General features: G+C 42.3%; 2 protein-coding genes across 2 annotated transcripts in view; both read right to left on the bottom strand.

Moving 5' to 3' along the window:
- The window catches only part of LOC102837382 (pre-mRNA branch site protein p14-like), a 16,472-nt gene extending 9,152 nt beyond the window's left edge, over positions 1-7,320 (bottom strand). Inside the window, exon 1 of the mRNA XM_006835242.1 lies at positions 7,176-7,320. Coding sequence (XP_006835305.1) covers positions 7,176-7,205 — 30 coding nt within the window. The 5' untranslated portion in view covers positions 7,206-7,320. The remainder of the gene's footprint in view (positions 1-7,175) is intronic.
- Positions 7,321-8,013: 693 nt separating this feature from the next.
- Positions 8,014-14,402, bottom strand: TP53I3 (tumor protein p53 inducible protein 3). The gene is made up of 5 exons (XM_006835241.1): positions 14,250-14,402; positions 11,729-11,996; positions 10,640-10,852; positions 9,201-9,397; positions 8,014-8,264 (listed from the first exon to the last, which is right to left on the bottom strand). The coding sequence occupies exons 1-5, from the start codon at positions 14,385-14,387 to the stop codon at positions 8,082-8,084; spliced, it is 999 nt and encodes a 332-aa protein (XP_006835304.1). The 5' UTR covers positions 14,388-14,402; the 3' UTR covers positions 8,014-8,081.
- Between the last annotated feature and the right edge of the window lie 6,664 nt (positions 14,403-21,066).

The raw sequence follows: 21,066 nt of genomic DNA, 5'->3' as shown, positions 1-21,066 counted from the left end.
GGTCTGTGATAAGATAATATCCATATGCTTTTTACCAGTTAATATCACTATTATTCAAATTTACGCACTAAATCCAGTGATGATGAAACTGAAGAATTCTACCAACTTCTCTTGTTTGAAATTGATCAAACATGCAATCAAGAATCAGTAGGTGGGAAATATGGCCTTGGTGACAGAAATGATGCTGGAGATCACATGACAGAATTTTGCAAGTTATCAAGGACTTCATTCTTCTTGGATCAACTATCAGTACTCACAGAAGCAGTAGTCAAGAAATCAAATGACGGATTGCATTAGGCAAATCTGCTGCATGCGACTTTTTAATAGTGTTGAAGAGCAAAGATGTCAGCTTGAGAACTAAGTTACACCTGACCCAAGCCATGGTCTTTTCAGTAACCTCATATGGATGCGAAAGCTGGACAGTGAAAAAGAAAGACCGTAGAAGAATTGAGGCTTTTGAGTTATGGTGTTAGAGAATACTGAAAGTGCCATGAGCTGCCAAAAGAACCAACAGATCTGTGTTGGAATAAGTGCAGCCAGAGTGCTCCTTGGAGACCAGGATGGCCAAACTTCGTCTCTCATACTTCAGACATATTGTCAGGAGGGACCAGTCGCTGGAGAAGGATATCATGTTTGGTAAGGTAGAAGGTCAGAGAAAGAGGAAGACCTCCAGAGACATGGATTGGCCAAATGGCAGCATTAATGGTCTCAAGCGTGGCAACAATAGTGAGGTTGGCCCAGGACCAGGCAGTATTTCGTTCTGCTGTGCATAGGGTCGCTATGAGTCAGTGCCGACTTGCTGGCACCTAACAACAACAACGACTTCTTCATTGCAAGACGTAGATTCATCACTACGAACTTGAGCACAAACAGCAGAGTATGGAATGGAAACAACCTCAAAAACCAAGAAAATGTTCAGAAGCCAACCATCAGCTGGAAAACTGATGCTTATAGTTTTCTGGAATTCTCAAGGCCAGTATTGGAACAGTATCAGGAAACAGGTTTAATAATCAACAGTGCTCATTACAGTGAGATGTTCACTGAAGAACTGAAGTGAAAACGTCACATTAAAGGCAGAGCACTGCTATCCAAGGGTATTTTTATTTTGCATGACAATGTGTATCCTCACACCTCTGCTCACACTGCCTACAGTCCTAATCTTACTCTATCAGACTTTCACCTGTTTGTTCCCCTGAAAGCAGCCTTTGAGGATGAAGATTCACCTCTGATAAAGAAGTGAAGACAGTGGTGCATTCAGTTTAAAACATTTTTTTGGTAAGGGAATACAAAAGCTTGTTGACAGATGGACAAAAGTGTATTGAACAGCAAGAAGATAATGTCGAAAAATGATGTATTTGTCTTTTCTAAAAGTTGATTAAATTAAACGCTACAGCCAGTGTGGATAATTTTTGACTCAACCTCATACTTAATTGATGAAGATCAAAGACCACAGTCTTCAGTATGGGTTGCACCTCAATGTAAAGAAACAAAATCCTCACCACTGAATCAATAAATAAATTCCACATAAATGGAGAAAAGGTTGAAGTTGTCAAAGACTTCATTTTGCCTGGCTCTACCATCAACACTTATGGAAGCAGCAGTCAAGAAATGAAATGATGTATTTTATTAGGCAAATCTGCTACACAAGATCTCTTTAAAGCGTTCAAGAGCAAAGATGTAAATGTGAGGACTAAGGTGTGCCTGACCCAAGCCATGGCATTTTCAATACCTTCGTATGTAAATGATAGCTAGGCAGTGAATAAAAAAGACCATAGAAGAACTGATGCATTTGAGTTATAACGTTGGAGAAGAATATTTTAAGTACCACGGACTTCTAGAAAAACAAACGTATCTGTTGGAAGAAGTACAGCCAGTATACTCTTTAGAAGCCAGGATGGCAAGACTTTGTCTCTCATACTTTTGATATATTATCAGGAAGGACCAGTCCCTGGAAGACATCAGGTTTGGTAAAGTGGAGGGTCAACAAAAAAGAGGAAGAGCCCCAACGAGATGGACTGGCACAGTGGGAGAAGCAATGAGCTCAAGCACAATAACGATTCTGTGGGTGGTGCACTATGTGTCAGAACCAACTTGATGGCACCTAACAACATATCCTGGTGTGGCTCTCTAGGATTAGCACTAGACTGCTAACCACAAGGTCAGCAGTTCAAACCCACCATTTACTCCTTAGAAATCCTGTAAAGGATTGCTATAAGCCAGAACCATACTTGTTATTGATAGCACTGATCAATAACAACGATAACAACAGAGTTAAACAGGAAATTTCAAACCCATTTCTCCAGGACTTGTATCAATGATCTCTTCTCTCTTTTTAATTTAACACCTTCTTCTCTGGTCAGTAGTTCAAGCTCACCAGCTGCCCCTCAGAAACCATACACAGGGTTGCTATGGGTCGGAATTAACTTGATGGCACTTAACAACAACCTCACCACTAGCTTCTTCTTGTCCTTATATCCAGCCAATCTTTTAACAATGCAAATGACTCACCTAGACCACTCTTCCTTCAGTCAACAAATATTTACTATGCACCTTCCTTACTTATACCATGTTAAGTATTAGGACTATACAGTGAAGAAAAAGATCGGGCTTTTGCCTTCACTGAATTTAACCCACCACACTGCTACAGAGTCAATTCTGACTTAAAGCTATCCTATTGGATAGAGTTTTGGTGTGGTGCAGTGAGATAAGCACTGGACTGCTAACCACAAGGTCAGAGGTTTAAACCCACTAGCCCCTCCTTGGAAACCCTATACAGTGTGGCTGTGAGTCGGCACCTACTTGATAGCAGTTAACAACAATCAAATAGAGTCGAACTTCTACTTAGGGTTTCCAAGACTGTACATCTTTATGGAAGCAGACTACCTCATTTTTCTACTGCAGCTCCCTCTAAGGATTGACACAACGTCTGCAGCAATGAACACACACTTAACAACAAGGATGGTGCAGCACCAGGCAATGTTTTACAATGTTTTACACAGGGTTGCTATGAGTTGAAGCTGACTCAATGGCACCTAACAACAGCAGCAATCTTTATAGGAACCGAGCCTGAGGTTTTTTTCTCACGGAGCCACTGGGTGGGTTTCAACTGCCATCCTTTATCCTTTTGGTTTGAAGCCAAGCATTTAATCATTCTGCCATAAAGGCTCCTTTTTACTTACCTGTGTGTTGCTGATTCTGCATCGCAACAACCTTATAGAATAGAGTTGAACTGCCTCATAGTTTCCCAGGCTGTAATCTTCATGAGTGCAGATCGCCAACCCTTTTACTCACTAAGGCCTTTTAATTGCAATGCTCAAGCCTCATAATACTTAGCTAACCTCTCTGAGAGTTCTGACACTGTTGACTAGTCCCTTGTTTCAACACTCTTGGTTTTCTCCTATTTCTTCTCAGACTTCTTTGAAATTAAAATATGCTTTTGTATAGGATGGGCATCTTTAGACTTCTTTTCTTGATCTTTTGCATGCTCCCCTTAACTCTTTATGCTCCCTTTGACAATTATTGTTGCCACACTCACAGTTTCCAAAGTAAATTGATGACTCTTAAATATACATGGGTAAATCAGAAAGTACTGGTCAGGGGAGATGCACAAGAACGTCCAAACTTGCACACAATACCCATTTGACCTAGCCTCAATGGCTTGATGACCAGAACTCAACTAGAGGAAGATTAAAAAAAAAGAATTTTGATAAAGGAAACAAGTGTAAATTGCTACAATTTGATGAACTTGACCTATATTTATGGATGTAGAAGATCAAAACACCAACTGAGAGAGAAGGAGTCTTCACAGTAAGTATCAATCCTATCCCCTGTGTATACAGGGTAAATAGGGACACGCAACTTAGACAAAGGCTACCTAAAATCAGGGGGCAATAAAGGTACAAAGTGACTGGCTTACAAGTTTTCAAGAGGGAGTTTAGTTTAAAAATGTGCGAGGGGGAAGGTAGAGTCCCCACTGAATAGTTTTCATCTTGTCTAGACAGGTCTGGTGAAAAGAGATGAGGATAAGATTCTTATGATTCAATAGTGAGCAATTGTTATGACTAATTGCAATTGTTACAACTGTAAAGGTATAAGTTTTGTAACAAAAAGGGGGCAGTAGTTAACCTTACAGTCCAGAAACAGAGGACCCTAGGACCATCAAGGGAAAAGAGCACGAGTGGAATGTGGGACCCTATCTAGAGAAGCAACGACATCAGACATGGAGACAGACATGAGGAAATGGAGAGAGAGAGCAGCTGAGGACTCTAGACTCATGGAAAGAGAAAGATTGAGTGCTGGCAGCCAGGAGGCAGGCTTGCAGAATGTGCCCTTTGGTTGTTTAAATGATTATATATTCCTGAGTGTTTCTGTGTACATCTCCCACTCAAAAAAAAACAAAACAAAAAAAAAACACAATAAATAAGACAGAGGGAATAGAAGCAAATACTGTTATACTGTTGAATGATGATGCATGGAGGAGATTGTAAGCACTGAAATGAAAACTGATGTTCTCCCATGTAAACTATTATTCAATTCACAATAAAAACTTAAAAACAAAAAACATACATACATACATATGCATATATATATATATATATATATAAATGATTTCTGCATCCTTTTGGGTCACCTCTCTTTGGGTTGTGCATAAACATGAATCTCTTTCAACCATTTGGCCAGACAGTATCATTGGCTCATCTATTAGATCATCAACTGTAATAAATGTATACCAAATAAATGTTAGATGTTATTGAAAGGAAAAAAATAAAACTACTCCATAGATAGAAAGAACATAAAGAGGCTGTGTTTAATTTCTAAGCAATATTTTTTGGTAAAACTTCTCTGAAAAATAATGTCAATTTAACAACAAAAGTATTGCTCAAAAAATCTAGCAACTTTTATTAAACAAAAATATAAAAATATGAAGCTATTGTTTCTTGGTATCCTCCACCTAGGTATATACACTTCTGAAGGTGTTATTTCCATCTCTCCAACCCTTCCTTAATGATTCCTACAGTCTTCGATTTACACCATGTCAAAATGATAGTTTCTGCATGTGTTAAATCAGTTCTGACTCACAGCAACCCTGTATAGGATTTTCAAAGTTGTGAATCTTTATAGGAGCAGAAAGCCTCATCTTTCTCCTATAGAGCAGCTGGCGGATTCGAACGGCTGACACTGTGATTAGCAGCCCAATGCATAACTCATTAATGCTACCGGGGCTCCTTCAGCATCCTTAAGGGATTAAAAATTTGTCCCTTTAAAAAAAATTTTTGGGGGGGCGGGGGGAGATTTCAGAGGAAAAAAGTCTAGACAGGCAAAATCAAGGTTGTAGGGTGGACAGAGTAAGGCTGCCCAAAGAAATTCTTGTAGGACAAGCTTTAGTATCCTGGAAGAATGAGTAGGTGCATTATTATGATAGAAAATTCCTCAGCACAACATTCCTGGCCTTTCTCTCACCAGTAGTTTTCAATTTTCTTTAAAACGCCTTCTTAATAAGTTCCTATAATTGTTCTGTGTCTTTTGAGAAAAATCTATCCAAATTAGCCCTTTGGAACGCCAAAAAACAGTCACGATGGTCTTCTGAGCTGACTTCTGTTTCAAACTGAAATGGCTCAGAAGACTTGAGCCATCCACTGATCATTTTGTTAGGAGTAAAGTCATCATATATGAATAGGAAACTTACCAACAATACTTTTTAATTTACCTTTTTGTATCTCCAGTCTAGCTCTTACTCCTGCCCTGGTTAACATTTTCAATTAGACACTGAACATTTATTTACACGAAGATGCATTTTTATATTAAAAAAATGGACTTCTGGTGTGGTGCTGCAGGATCAGCACTGGACTGCATACCACAAGGTCATCAGTTCAAACCCAACAACTGCTCCTCGGAAACCCTATACAGGGCCGCTATGAGTTGGAATAGACTCCAGGGCACTTAACAACAACAACATATTAAAGAAAACAGCTTTAAGTAGTAGTGGTAAATGTAAAGCAAGTGTGCAAACTCAAGTTTTAGATACAATTCACAAGTTCAAATGGACAATCAATACGGCAAAACAATCCAAATCTATTTCTCTAATAAATTACTTCATCAAAAATATACTGTCTTCAAACCTTACCATCACTACTACTTTCAACACCTTTGTTGGGCTGTATCCTTTTTCCTGCCCTTCCAGGGAGAGGGCCCTGGCTCACTCTTGGAAAAAACAGATATGACCAAATGGTTTAAAAACAACAGCAAAAAAACCCCCACACCATTGCTGTTAAGTTGTTCTGATTGGTAACAACCTTAAAACTGTTGCTGTTGTGTCCTGGAGTCACTCCAGACTCATGGCCACTCTGTATAGAGATTCCAAGGAGCAACTGGTGGGTATGAACTGCCCATTGTGCGGTTAGTTGCTTTTGTTGTTAAATTGCAGTCAAGTATGGTCTGACTCATAGCGACCCGTATAGGGTTTCCAAGAGGAGGCTGGTGGGTTTGAACGCCAGACCCTGTAGTTAGCAGCTCAACGCTTATCCTAAAGCGCCACACCAGGACTCCAGCGCTTATCAAGTACAGTGCTACACAATATACAAGGCACTGATATATTGTTAAATGCCACGCAGAGTGTTCCGACTTATAGCGACTCTGTATAGAGCTTCTGAAGCTGTAAATCTTTGTATGCGCAGAAAGCCCTATCTTTCTACTGCGGAGCGACTGGTAGGCTCGAAACTTTGTTTTCTGGTTCACAGTCAAGTGCTTATCCTACAGAGCCACTGCGCTTCTACTTGGTTCACGGCAGGTGCTCAAGAAATACTGTAGAATAAATAAGTTCGCCCTCTGAACTGAAGAGAATTATAAATTTAAATCACCTGTGAACTATTTATTGGAGACTCGTTTATGCTATCAATTTCTAGGCTGAAGAGAAGAGCTTTGATGCCAAGTCTTAAATATTGGTTTAGCAAGAAAGACTGTAAGGCAAACACTCACTAATACTAGGACAGAATGAAAAAAACTTTCCTAAGGGGTGAAAGCGGAAATGTGGCTCAAGGAGCATCCCCCCCTAGGGACCTCCTCGGATAGGATAGGAAATTTGGGCCTTTCCTGCCTAGGATGCTCGGATCCACTCCGCTGAGAAAGTGAAACAGAGAAGTACTCCCCGCATCTCTTTAGAAGGCCCCGCTACTCACGTTTGCCCTCTTAGCCGCTTGCATAGCCATCTTGGCTGGCTGATGAAGTCAACGTAGTAAATACTGAATCCTCCGGACACCTCCAGAGCTCGCGCTACCTCGAGCGCAACCTTGTTAGATACAGAACATCAACATCCACGCTCCGCCGGAAGCTATTGAAACGCCGGTGTGTCGCTGTTTCACGTCGAGGCGAGTTAACGCACTACCTGTTCTCTTTAGAAAAGAGTCCGGGGCAAAACGAGACAGAGATAACTGTAAGGCCGGAAGGTAAGAGAGTGGGAAAATCTTCCGGGTACTGGACCGGAAAGGGCGGGGCCTAGGTTAAAGAAGGGGAGGTGTTCCGGTCGGAGCAACCCAAAGCAAGAGGAGCTAACAGAAGGGGGTGAGGACTAGGGAGGGTGGAGAGAGGCGATACAAAACCTAGTTGGGTAGCGGGAAGGGGCGGGGCTTGGTGCGCTGTTGAGAGATGTAGGCCGCGCGCAACCAGGTTCCGGCTGTTAGCGAGTGAGTTTGGGATTTTGACAATGCACGAAGCGAAGTACAAAGGTTTTGACCCGTTGTGTCTAGGCTAAAGCAGTAACTTTATCCCGGACCCCAGCCTTCCGTGGCACATCCCGTTGATGGAGCCTCGGTCGGACTGGCCTCCTGTAATCTCCGCAGCTACGCCCGTCCCAACACCCACATCACGTCTGTCCATCAGCAAGTTGAGGCAGCCAGTGAGCACACCACGTTTCAACTCCATTCCTTTATTTCTTCAGACCTACTTGACAGTGTTGATTAGGTCGAGAAAGGGCAGTGGTTTAGAGGTGGGTCTGTGAGTAGTAGCGGATCTCTTGCCTGTGAATTTTTTAAGTTAACTGTTAAAAGACCTGGGGTGGCCGTGGTCCTGTACTGCAACTGTTGCCTTCACTGGGGCATCTCCAAGACAATTTTGCCCACGTTCTTGTTAGTCTCCATTAGCACATGGGCCTCTTGGATTTCAGACACCGGGTAGACTCTGTCCAGAACGGGCTTTAGGCGCTGGGGGCCCTCCGTGGAGAAGTGAGGCAGAACTTGTTGTGTGAAAGCCTTCACCAGCATTTCTTTGTACTAAGATCAGGAAAAGGAACCTGTCAGAGTGGACCCGAGGCCTTACTCTGCCACATCGAAAAAGCACATATACCCTCTTCACTTCCTGGCCCCAAATGTGTAACATCTATTCTGTACCAGATAAAGAATTAAGATGAGAGTAAAATATTACCATCAATAACAGCCAACGGGCCGTTCTTTTGTTGTTGTTTACTTTTTAAATAAAGCTTCAAGCAAGCAGCAGCCACTGACAGAATTTAGATATGCTCCAGCAGTTGTGAAACCCTTATTGGGAAACATTCCCAAAATTGATGACTGCTAGTGTCCTGGTGTAGAATCTCTGGTAGCGTAGTGGTTACGAATCGGGCTGTGAATCTCAGGGTCAGCGGTTCGAAACTACCAGCTGTTGCGCTGGAGAACGATCAGGCTCGGAAACCCTGTACAGGGTCGCTATGAGTCGGAACCGACTCCATGGCACATAACAACAACAGTGTCCTGGTGTGGCGCTGTGGGTTAATACTCTAGACTGCAAGGTTGGTTTGAACTGCAAGCTTGGAGGTTCAAGCTCACTAGCTATTCCTCGGAAACCCTATACAGGGTTGCTATGGGCCGGAACTGATTCAGCACTTTACAGCAACAGAATGCGATACAGATACCTTTGAAAACAAACTCTTGAAACCATTAGCAGTACTTCCTAATACGCTCAATACTTTGTTCATTCTGTTAGAAAGTTTGGATGGTACTTTGTTCATTCTGTTAGAAAGTTTAAATGATACAAGTCACCCTCTTTCCAAGATGCTGAAGCTTCTTTTGACCAACTCTAATTTGTTCTTGGAAATCAGGCTTTCAAAAGGGGGGCAAGCTTCTACCTGAGCTCCTAATTTAAGATGTGACAGAGCTCTCTGCTTCATAATTTTATGTAAATGAAGCCACATTTTCTTTTTATTCATCACTTACCTTTTTGTCTCTAGCTCTTAGTACAGTAGTGATTAGACTTCCTCGTTTAAAAAGTAGCTTCGAGAACAAAGGCCCGTTGATGTTAGCTCCTCCCATCAGACCATAGAGAACCCAGCGACCATCAAGAGCCAGGCAGTTGACATTCTTCTCCCAGTAGGATCCACCGACGCAGTCTAGAATAAGGTTGACTCCAGCGCCTTTCACATGGAACACAGATTTGTGATATCAGTCAGGGCCAGAAAACTTGGTACAAAATAAGACTCTATGGAATATTTGTGGATTTTGTGTGTGTGTTTGCTGTAATGTTGGTTCTGACCCATAGAGACCCTGTGCAGGATTTCCTAGGATTGGCTGGTGAGCTTGAACCACCAACCTTGCAGTTCAAACTGATTCTGCAGTCCAGCACACTAACCCACAGCACCACATATATGAATATACATAAGTACAGGTAAATTTATATTTTGGAACTTGAGACATTGCTCATGGAAACAGTGCTGTAAATGGAGTTTAAGTAGCTGAACTCTATCAGGCATATGTGAATAAATATGGCACTATAGGATAAAGTCAGCAGTTCGAAACTGCAAGCTATTCCATGGGAGTAAGATGAGGCTTCCTGCTCCCATAAAGATTTACAGCCTCAGAAACCCTATGCAGGGTCGCTATGAGTCAGAACCGGCTCTGCGGCACACTACCACCACCACACAGGATAAGCACCAGACCACAAGGTCAATTTGAACCACAAGGTTGGCAATTCAAACTCACCATTTGCTCCTTGGAAACCCTATACAGGTTGCTATGATTTAGAATCGACTTGACAGCACTTAACAACAAGTCACAAGAGGAAGCAAGAAAGAAATTGCATTGCACTATACCTTGATGTCTCCCACCTAAGTACAGTATATACTGGCATCCAGGTATGAGTGAGAACAGTACAGGGCAGGTTAGTTGTTCATATCTAAGTTTGAAGTGTGTGCACTAGATGGTCTACTCTATGAAAAATTGAAAGAGATGAGCCCAAAATAATCCATATTTGGCTGTAGAATATTGAGGCATGCACATCTACTCATCCACTTATCCCCCTACTACTCTAACCCTGTTAGACCCAGCTCCAGAATGGTCTCAAGCCTCCTGTTAACTCACTGTGGAATGGCTAGTTGGGAAGTAGAGGCCCTGGATAATTCCAAGCCAACTCTTTTGTAATTACCCAACTTCTAAAACATGTATGAATTATATCACTTGTAAGAATGCACATGGAAATGATCTCAGTCCTAAATGACTGCCTATCTCCAATGGTCAAACCCCAATGCACTAGAATTTGACCAGGCCAGCTGTTGTGTATTTAACAGAGACAAATGCAGAGCACTAGCATCCTTAAGGCTGTTGAGGATTTACTGAATCATCTCTGACATATCTGCTGAGCTGCAGAAGTAGTTGTTTACCTTTGGTGAATTTCAATGTTGCTTCAGAAAAGTCTTCTTCTTTGTAATTGAATCCAACAGCTGCTCCAAGCTTTTCTGCCATTTGAAGCTTGTGCTGTGAGCCAGCTGTGACTAGAGGAATGGCTCCAGCCATCCGGGTGAGTTGGATGGCAGCTGTGCCCACACCACTTGACCCTGCATGGATTAGCACAGAGTCTCCGGCCTGGACATTTCCTATGACAGAAAGTACAGGAACAATTTTCTTTACTTTGCAACTTTTCCAGACAGGCATATCCTACCATGATCACCTGATCCCAAGTTTACCAAATGCCAAATATCTCTAGTTTGCTTAACTTTCTTTTTAGTGTGTACTGTCAGTTCTTTTAAGCACTGGACTGCTAATCATGAAGTTGGCAGTTCAAACCCACCAGCCCTCCTAGGCAACCCTATACAGGGTTGTTAGGAGTTAGAACTGACTCAATGGCACTTAACACTACCACCACCACCACCATTCCTACTGTCCTCCAGAAGCCAGTCTCTGGCCAGTCTGAAACTGGCCTCCAGCTACTGTCACTAAGTCTTTTGTCTCCTTACACCCCAGGCAGCAACAGGCTCCTCCTCCTAAAGTGGGGCTTTCGTTAAGGTTATGCTACTTCCTGCTCAAAATGTAAGAAATGATCGACTTTTGCATCAAGTCCCCTCAAGGCCACCACAATCTGACTCCCTTCTCTGAATTCTTGGCTGGCATTAGTGTGCTTGTGGAGGAATAAATGAGTGGATAGAATGGTACCTTCTTCTCTACTTGGGTGCACAGAGAGAAGCTCAGCTGACTTACAAGCTGGGGCTACTGCTGAGCTGATAGTGTGAAGATGTACACCTGCCTTCTAGTCAATGTTTACAGGTCTTCTATTGACTAACAGTGATTTTTAGCCTCAACATCAAGCCATTGCTAACATGGTTTGTGGACCTAATACGATTGAAGGGACATTAGAGTGAAGTGCTGGGGTTTGGTGCCTTGGAGGACTTCTAGGGCCTAAGGGGGCTGAGTTATAGAAGAATTGAGGGCACTTTAATAGAGTGAGAATGGTGGTGGTGGGGGGTGTTCCTTACCCAAGAGATGTAACACTTGAAAGGCGGTGAGCCAGGCCTCTGGGATGGCTGCAGCTTGGGGCAGGGATAGTCCTGTGGGGATGGGCATGAGAAGCCCTTCGGGGACAGTGACGTACTGAGCCTGGCCCCCGCCGGGCAGCAAAGCCATGGCTGAGTCTCCAGGCTTCCAGTGCCCCTGGCAGCCAGGTCCCAGCTCGACCACGTATCCAGATGCCTCAAGTCCCAAAATGTTGCTGGCTCCTGGGGGTGGGGCATACTGGCCTTGTCTCTGCCAAAGAGGGGTACGCATGTGAATGGTGAGCATGATCAGAAATCTGTATATTATACATCTTTGACCCTCTTCCTCTCTTTTTGCCAAATAAAGGCCAATTTAGGTAAGTCAGAAACAGGGATAGGAGAAGTCATTTGTTTTTTGTTGGTCACTAGTCAGTGGATGTCAAAACTGGTAGGGCTTTTAGTTAGTTACCTAATTTAAACCCCTTGTTTTATAAAAGAAGAGACTAAGACCTGGGCAGGAAAATGCCTTGTCCAACATCACAAATCCCTGGACTCAAATAGTTTTAAGAGTGTTGTTGTTAAGTGCCATTGAGTCTGTTCTGACTCATAGTGACTCTGTATAGGGTTTCTGGGGAGCACAGCAGCTGCTGAGTGTGAATTGCTGACCTTGAGGTCCAAACTGACCTTGAGGTGAAGTGTTTATTCTATGGTCCACACCGGGACTCCTCCTTTAAGAGTTGTTGTTGTTGTTAAGTGCCGTCGAGTTGGTTCCGACCCATAGTGACCCTGTATAGGGTTTCCTAGGAGTAGCTGGTGAGCTTGAACCACTAATCTTGCAGTTCAAACGGCTTTGCAGTCTGGCGCATTACCCACAGTGCCACACCAGGACTCCTTTAAGGGTAGCCACTTTATATATCAAGTACAGGTTGTACTAGGAACTAATCCCAACCCTGGGAGTCTCAGACCCTTTAGAGGCTTAAGCTCAGGATGCGTATCAGAATCAGTTGAGCAGCTTTTTCAAAGTACACTTGCCTGGGCCCTGCTCATGTTTATTTTGAAAAGAATATACTGTGATTCTATTATGTACATGTCTGAATTATCCCAATCAATACAACTTCAAGTCAATTTTAGTGAGTCAAATAGCAGGCAGAAGATGCCTGCTAAGAGTTCTGCTCCTGCTAACTCTGGAACACTCAGAGTGGAAAGAATGGGAGCTTTGGAGCCACAAAAATCTTAGCTGAATCACAGCTCCTCCACTGGCTATTAGTGTGGTCTTGGGGGTTTTCTTTAACCTCTCTGACCCTTAGTTGTTTTTTGTTTGTTTTAAAATACAAATAGTGAACAGGGTTGTTGTGAGGAGTAAATGAGAGACAGTAATGCCAAAACATGATTATGGGAGTGTTTTGGCTTTTTAGGATAAGCACGGAACTGTGACCCACAAGGTTGGCAGTTCAGGCCCACCAGCTGCTCTGATGGAAAAAGATGAGGCTTTCTGCTCCCACCAAGATTTAAAGCCCAGGAACCCCAATACAGGGTTGCTATGAGTTGGGACCGACTTGATGGCACTTAAATATAACAAGCATAAATATGGCGCTGGATTGGTGCTATAGGATAAGCACTCGACTGCTGCCCTTAAGGATGGTAGTTCAAACTTACCAGTCACTCTGGAAACCCTCGGAACCAACTCCATGGCACACAACAGCAAGAAGCATGAATACCAGGAGCAGCCTGCTAACTGAAAGGCCCGTGTTTGGAACCCACGAGCCACTCTGGGGGAGAAATTTGAGGAAGTCTGTTGGGTAAAGATTTACAGCCTCAGAAACCCTAAGGAGCAGTTCAGTCTTAGGTTTTTGTTGTTGTTAAGTGCCAGTTGGTTCCTACTTATATAGGGTTCCCAAGGAGCGGCTGATGAGTTTGAACTGCGACCTTGGGTCCAGTGCTTATCCTACAGTGCCACACTTTTATATACCGACGAGTCGGTTCTGACTCATAGTGACTGGTGAGTTGTTGTTGTTAAGCGCCGTCCAGTTGGGTTTCTGAGGAGCAGCTGATGGGTTTGAACTGTTTACCTTGGGTCCAGTGCTTATCTTACAGCGCCACACCAGGTGGGTGTGGGTTACGGAGTGGGTATAAGTGTACATATCCGCTCTACAAATGGTAGTTCCAGTTTCCTGTATGGGATTTCTGAGGAGCAGCTGGTGAGCTGGAACCGCGGACCTTGTGGATCACACTGACTTTGCCGCTAGCTCAGCGCATTAACCCACAGTGCCACACCAGGATTGGGTAAACTAAAGATTAACACTGGCTGGATTCCAGTTTGTAAATATCGACTGCATTTTGTTTTGTGGTAAAAAAGGAGGCTAAATGATTCTACCTCTCAGAACTCCCAGCATACACTCTGCACACAAGCCGGTGAGGCCCTGTGCCATTCCTTCAAATTGCCTGGTAAATGTTTATCCAAGACCCACCACGAGGGAGGCTCTGGTATCCCACCCTACACCAACCACACATGGCTCCTGGGTACCTGGAGTAAATCCGCCCGGTTCAGGGCGCTGGCTGCTACCTTGAGGAGAACTTCACCCTCTCCTGGGCTCGGCTTGGCCACCTCCTTTAAGTAAAGGTTTTCTGGTCCTCCCGGTTTGTCAAAGTGCACAGCTAACATGTTATATTCTCTGAGGACACAAATTAGAAACAGGGAGCGAGCCCTAGGGTTTTCCCGGAAGCTCAACTTCCAAACTGACATTCCAGCGCCCTCTGCAGGTCAGCTGGGCTCTCCTTTGTCAGTATCAGTAAGAACCGGCTTCCGCCCTGCGTCCTTTCCTGCCTCCTCCAGACTGATCCCACACTGAAGGCAGAGTCCAGCAGAGGTGACTGGAAATGACCATTTGATGTAGCCGATCCGGAAAATATTGAAGAGCATTATGCAAATTACACTGCATCTTGAGTTGGGAATCGCCCCATCTATCTATCCACGACCCCAAGTCCCTTGAGCCCATGTGCATCAACTTACAATGAGCTGGGCAGCTCTCCTCCGCTCCCCGCGGCGGTGCGCAGTCCTGAGCAGAGTTGCCTTGCTAAAATAGGAATGGACTACTGGACTCTGGGCAGCACAAGGGGTGGGTCTGAGTAGAACCAGCCTTCCTCTTTTAAAATGAAGAGCTTCATGTTGTTAGAAGGATATCTCTATGGACATGCAAATCAGATTTTCTGTTTGTTATGTTCTGAAAACTAGCCTTTCACAGCGATACCTGGAATCTTATTCCAGTCCTCAACGGCAGAGAGAGAAAACCTTCTTCTTTCCCACTGGAAACCAGATCCAACCTTTTGGCTGATTTGAGATCAGTCCATTTTCCAGTCAGGCCAACCTTTTAGCCCATTTGCTCTGCATATCTGTCATCCTGATCGTTGGGCAAGCATCTTGAGTGTATGTAGGAAAGCAGGGCTCTGCTGAGTAAGGAGTTGGCTGTGAGAGGAGAAAAGCAGTACTAGAATCCGTATTACTGCTCCTCCTGATATTCCTGGACAACAGAAAACAAGATCTGAACAAATGAAAAAAACACTGCATTTTTGGATGAGAAGAATCAAATGAATATATGAATGCATTGTATATTTCATTGTAACTCCAATAGAGTATTTTTAATTGGGTAAAATGATGTTAAATTTTATATTGAAAAATACGTGTCCAAGAAACATATGAAAAAGAATAGCAGGGAATACTTACATTACCAAATGTCAGAAAACACTATAAGTAATGATGGTAATAACAGTATAGTGCTTACTTATATGAGTTTGTTCCATAGCAATAAGACACCAATATGTAAGAACAAACATCCCAAAGATGTTTATTGCAGCATTGATCATAGTGACAAAAATCTAGAAACAAAGGACATCCCAATCACTAGGGGATGACTGGATAAATGATGACTACTACGCATCTACTTGAAAAACGAACTAGAGATATATAAGAACTGACAAAGTGATATCCATGAATTATTATTTTAATGAGTACCATTTTGATAAAACAATGACAAAATCTCCCTACATATGTATACAGGATTACACACACAACACACACACGTGCACTCACTTAAATAATCATGGAGAACTATGTAATGGTATTAGGATATTTTGAGTTACATGGGAGATGGTGCAAGGAACCCTGGAAGTGCTGTTAGGCATTTGGCCGTTAACTGAAATGTTGGTAGTTCAAACCCTCCAATGCGCTCCAGGAGAAAGATGAGACTGACTGCCCCCATAAAGATTTACAGTATTAGAAACCCTATGAAGTGGTTCTACTCTATCTTATAGGTCACTATGAATCAAAATTGACTTGATGGCAGTGAGGTTTTGTGGGGAGAGGTGGTGCTGTTATAGCCGGGGGAGGAAGGAAAGAGAACAAAATAAAAAAGGAAAGGAGGAAAAAATGTATAGCTTTTTAAAGCATTTTATACATTATTGTTGTTGTAAAGTGCCGTCACATGAGTTCCTACCCACAGAGACCCTATAGGGTTTCCTAGGAGCGGCTGGTAAAATCCTGGTGTAGCACTGTGGGTTAATGAGCCAGATTGTAAAGCCGTTTGAACTGCAAGGTCGGTGGTTCCAGTTGCTCTTTGGAAACCCTATACGGGGCCGCTCTGGGTTGGAACCGACTCGATGGCACTTAACAACAACAGCAGAAGTGGCTGGTGCGCTTGAATTGCCAAGCTTGCAGTTCAGCGCGTTAACCCACAGTGCCACACCAGGATTCCAACTTAATATGTAGAGCTATATAAGAGAAACTAAATAAAATTCTTTATCTAGAAAAAAAAAATTGATATAGATTGTTACACTTAGGCCTCAATGAACCATACTTCCCTGTAACCACATCCCTGTGAAATCCCCTCACACAGTGACTTTGGGCTGGACCATGTGCCTTGCTTTGGGCAATAGAACAATGAAAAGTGTTACGTGGTGAGCTTTCTGTTGAAAACATTTTCACCATTATACATATGAAGAAGCTTGAGCTAGCCTACCAGAAGATGAGACCATGCGGAGTAGAGACAAGCTGTTCCAGCTGAGGTCTAGAGTCAAAGATATATGTTAGAGGACAGGAAAGAGAGACAGAAAAAATGAGAATGTATTCCTGGGTTGACATTAGTGTGGCCATTTGGGGGCATTCAGTTTTTGTTCCTACAAGTGGAATAACATAACATTTTATTATCTGCCTTTTTTCCCCACCAGTCTCTTAATCATCTCATATGTATGTTGTTGTTTGGTGCTGTCGAGTTGGTTGGTTCTAATTAACTCTTAGTGACCCTATATACAACAGAATGAAACACTGCCCAGTCCTACATCAACCTCACAATTGTTATGTTTGAACCCATTGCTGCTGCCACTGTGTCAATCCATCTCATGGGGGGGGGGTCTTCCTCTTTTTTGCTGGCCCTCCACTTTACCAAGCATAATGTCCTTCTCCAAGGACTGGTACCTCCTAATAATATGTCCAAAGTATGAGAGATGAAGTCTTGCCATTCTGGCTTCTAACGAGCATTCTAGCTGCATTTCTTCCAATACAGACTTGTTTGCTTTTCTGGCAGTCCATGGTACTTTCAATATTCTTCTTTAATATCATACCTCAAATATGTCAATTCTTCTATGGTCTTCCTTATTCATTGTAACTTTCACATGCATATGAGGCTATTGAAAAAAATACTATGACTTAGGTAAGTTTCACCTTACCTATCTTTGCTCTTGGACACTTTAAAGAGATCTTGTGCAGCAGATTTGCCTAATGCAATACATCATTTGATTTCTTGACTGCTGCTTCCATGAATGTTGATGATGGATCCAAGCAAAATGAAGTCTTTGACAACTTCAACCTTTTCTCCATTTATCACGATGTTATTTATTGGTCCAACTCCTACTGACGACTGTGGTCTTTGATCTTCATCAGCAAGTATTTCAAGTCCTCTTCACTTTCAGCAAGCAAGGTTGTATCATCTGCATATTGCAGGTTGTGTAACCTGCAGGTTGTTAATGAGTCTTCCTCCAATCCTGATGCCACATTCTTTGTGATAAAATCCAGCTTTTCAGCTATCTGCTCAGCATACAGATGGAATTAGTATGGTGAAAGAATACAACCCTGGCATATACCTTTCCTGATTTTAAACCATTCAGTGTCTGTTTGTTCTGTTTAAACAACTGCCTCTTGGTTTATGTGCAGGTTCCTCATGAGCATGTTCTGAAATACTTGCTTTCTGAAATGTTGTTCATAGCTTGTCATAATCCACACAGTTGAAAGCCTTTTCAAAGTCAATGAAGTACAGGCAAACATCTTTATGATATTCTGCTTTCAGCCAAGATCCATCTGATGTCAGCAATTATATCCCTCATTCCACATCCTAGTCCGAATCAACCCATTCCCTGTCAATGTACTGTTGCAGCCATTTTAAAATTATCCTTAACAAAATTTTACTTGCATGTGACATTAGTGATATTGTCTGATGATTTTCGCATTCTATTGGACCACCTCTTTTTGAAATGGGCACAACTTTGGAGCTCTTCCAATTAGCAACAGGACATGCAGCTGTCTTCCAAATTTCTTGGCATAGATGAGTGAGTGCCTCCAGTACTCCATCAGTTCATTGAGAGGTTTCAATTTGTATTCCATCAGTTCCTAAAGCCTTCTTTGCCAATGCCTTCAGTGCACCTTGGACTTCTTCATTCAATACCATTGGCTCTTGATAAAATGCGACCTCTTGAAATGCTTGAGCATTGACAATTTCTTCTTGGTACGGTGACTCTGTATATTCTTTCCATCTTCTTTTGATGCATTCTGCATCCTTCAATATTTTGCCCATAGAATCCTTCAGTATTGCAAGTGGAGGCTTGAATTTTTAACTCAGTTCTTTCAGCTTGAGAAATGCTGAGCATGTTCTTCCCTTTTGCTTTTCTAACTACAGGTCTTTGCTCATTTCATTATAATATTTACTCTGTTTTTTTGAGCTGCTCTTTGAAATTTTCTGTTCAGCTCTTTTACCTACTCGTATCTCCCATTTGCTAATAACAAAAACAACAAGTATCTTAGGTCAGAGAATTGTTTTTGTTTTCATAAAGCAAAACATCATTTTATTTCACATTGGAAAACATGGTTTCTAGAGATACTATGATTATTTATTTTCTTTAACTACTATATTCATATCATTGTTTCAGAATATATTCCATTATTATCATTATCATTATTAATAATGTTATTAGTGAAAACAGCTTAAAATTTCCTTGCTGCTTTCTATTCATAGGGCATATCTCAGTAAGGACACATACAATCAAATTTTTATTTAAAATCTATTATTATTTGAAATTAGTGCTTTCTGTGTGATTAATCTACTTACTGGAAGCATAAGGTGTTTTTTTTTTTTCATTTTTCTTTTTACATTTTCACTGAACTTTGAAATAATTATTCAAAAATATTTACAACATATCAAAATCAAGTATTTAAAACAAGGTACAGCTTCTAGTCCAGTCTTTTTACTCATGTTCTCCCTCTCCCTAAAATAAACATTATCTTATCCTAGTTTTTTATTTATTCTCCAGTTTATAAGCACATGCTTCCCTTTTGAAAGGTAAAACAAAAAAAAACAAAACCAGTACCATTGAGTTAATTCTAACTCACAGTGACCCGATAGGACAGAGTATAATAACTGCTTCATAGGATTTCCAAAGTGTAATCTTACAGAGGAGTTCTGGTGTGGCACTGTAGGATACACTGGACTGCTAAGCACAAGGTTGGAAGTTCAAACCCACCAGCTGCTCCTTGGAAACCCTATATTGGGTCACTGTCAGTTGAAACTGACTCGATGGCACTTGACAACAACAATCTTACAGAAGCAGACTGTTGCAGATTGCTATATCTTTCTTCCACAGAGTAGTTGGTTGTTGGTGGTGGTTATGTACCGTGGAGTCAGTTCCAATTCATAGTGACCCTGCACAGGGTTTCCGAGGCTGTAAATCTTTATGGGAGCAGAAAGCCTCCTCTTTCTCCTGTGGAACAGCTGGTAGTTTCGAACTGCTGACCTTGTGGTTCACAGCCCGATTCGTAACCACTATGCTACCAGAGCTCCTGAACTGCTGACTGTTGTTAAGTGCCGTCGAGTCGGTTCCGACCCATAGCGACCCTGTACAGGGTTTCCGAGGGTGTAAATCTTTACGGGAGTAGAAAGCCTCATCTTTCTCCCGCGGAGCGGCTGGTAGTTTCGAACCACTGACCTTAAGGTTCGCAGCCCGATTCGTAACCACTACGCTACCACTGACTAGTGGGTTCTAATTGGTAACCTTTTGGTTAACAGCCAAGCACTTAAACCACTACACCACCAGGGTTCCTCCAAAGGTAAAATCCCTTTTGTTTTTCACTTAGCAACATATTCTGGAGATCATGATACATCAGTTTACATTGCTCTTTTTACAGCTGCTTAGTGTTCTATTGTGTAAATGTACTGAGTTTAATCAATAAATCCCCAGTTGTTGTTGCGTGCCTTCCAGTTCATCCTTAGTATAGGATTTCCGTGAGTGACTGGTGAGTTTAAACTGCTGACCTTGTGGTTACCAGTCCAGTGCTTATCGTAGAGTGCCTCACTAATGGATATTTGGATTGTGGTAGAGAAACACTTGAGTTGAAGAGAATAGCATAGCTGAAGTCACTGTAGCTGGAGGCAGGTCATTGTGGGAGATAAGGCTGCACAGACAGGCATAGATGAATCAATGCCGAAGACTTGTTGGCTCTGTAAGATTTTGATTATTACTCTAGGAGCAGTAGAAAGCTACTGAAGTATATTTAGCAGGGCCATGGCAGGATTATGGAATCCTGGTGTGGCGCTGTGGGATAATGCACTGGACCACAAGGTCAATGGTTCAAACTCACCAGCTGCTCCTTGGAAACCCTACACAGGGTTGCTATGAGTCGGAACTGACTCGAAGGCACTTAACATCTACAATGGCAGGATTAAGTTTGCATATTTGAGAGATCACTTTTACTGGAGAATGGAATGTGAATTAGAAGAGTGGATGGCCTTGATTGAATTGTCCCCCTTCCCCAAAGATAGATTGAGCTCTTTGCCCCAACAATCTATGAATATGACCCTGTTCAGAAATACGGTTTTCTTTTATTATGTTATTGAGGTCATTCATACCAGAGTTTTCTAGTTACTGTTGAATCAACTCTGACTCAGTGACTCCATGTATGTCAGAGTAGAACTGTGCTCCATAGGTTTGTTGTCGTTTTTTAAAGTAGATCCCCACAGACTTTTATTCTGAGGGGTCTCTAGGTAGATTTGAAACTCTAACATTTCCATTAGTAACTGAGCACA

Source organism: Chrysochloris asiatica, unplaced genomic scaffold (assembly GCF_000296735.1).
Source record: "Chrysochloris asiatica unplaced genomic scaffold, ChrAsi1.0 scaffold00016, whole genome shotgun sequence".
NCBI classification, from domain to species: Eukaryota; Metazoa; Chordata; class Mammalia; order Afrosoricida; family Chrysochloridae; genus Chrysochloris; species Chrysochloris asiatica.
The sequence above is the reverse complement of the archived record's forward strand: the minus strand, read 5'-3'. Positions and strand labels throughout refer to the sequence as shown.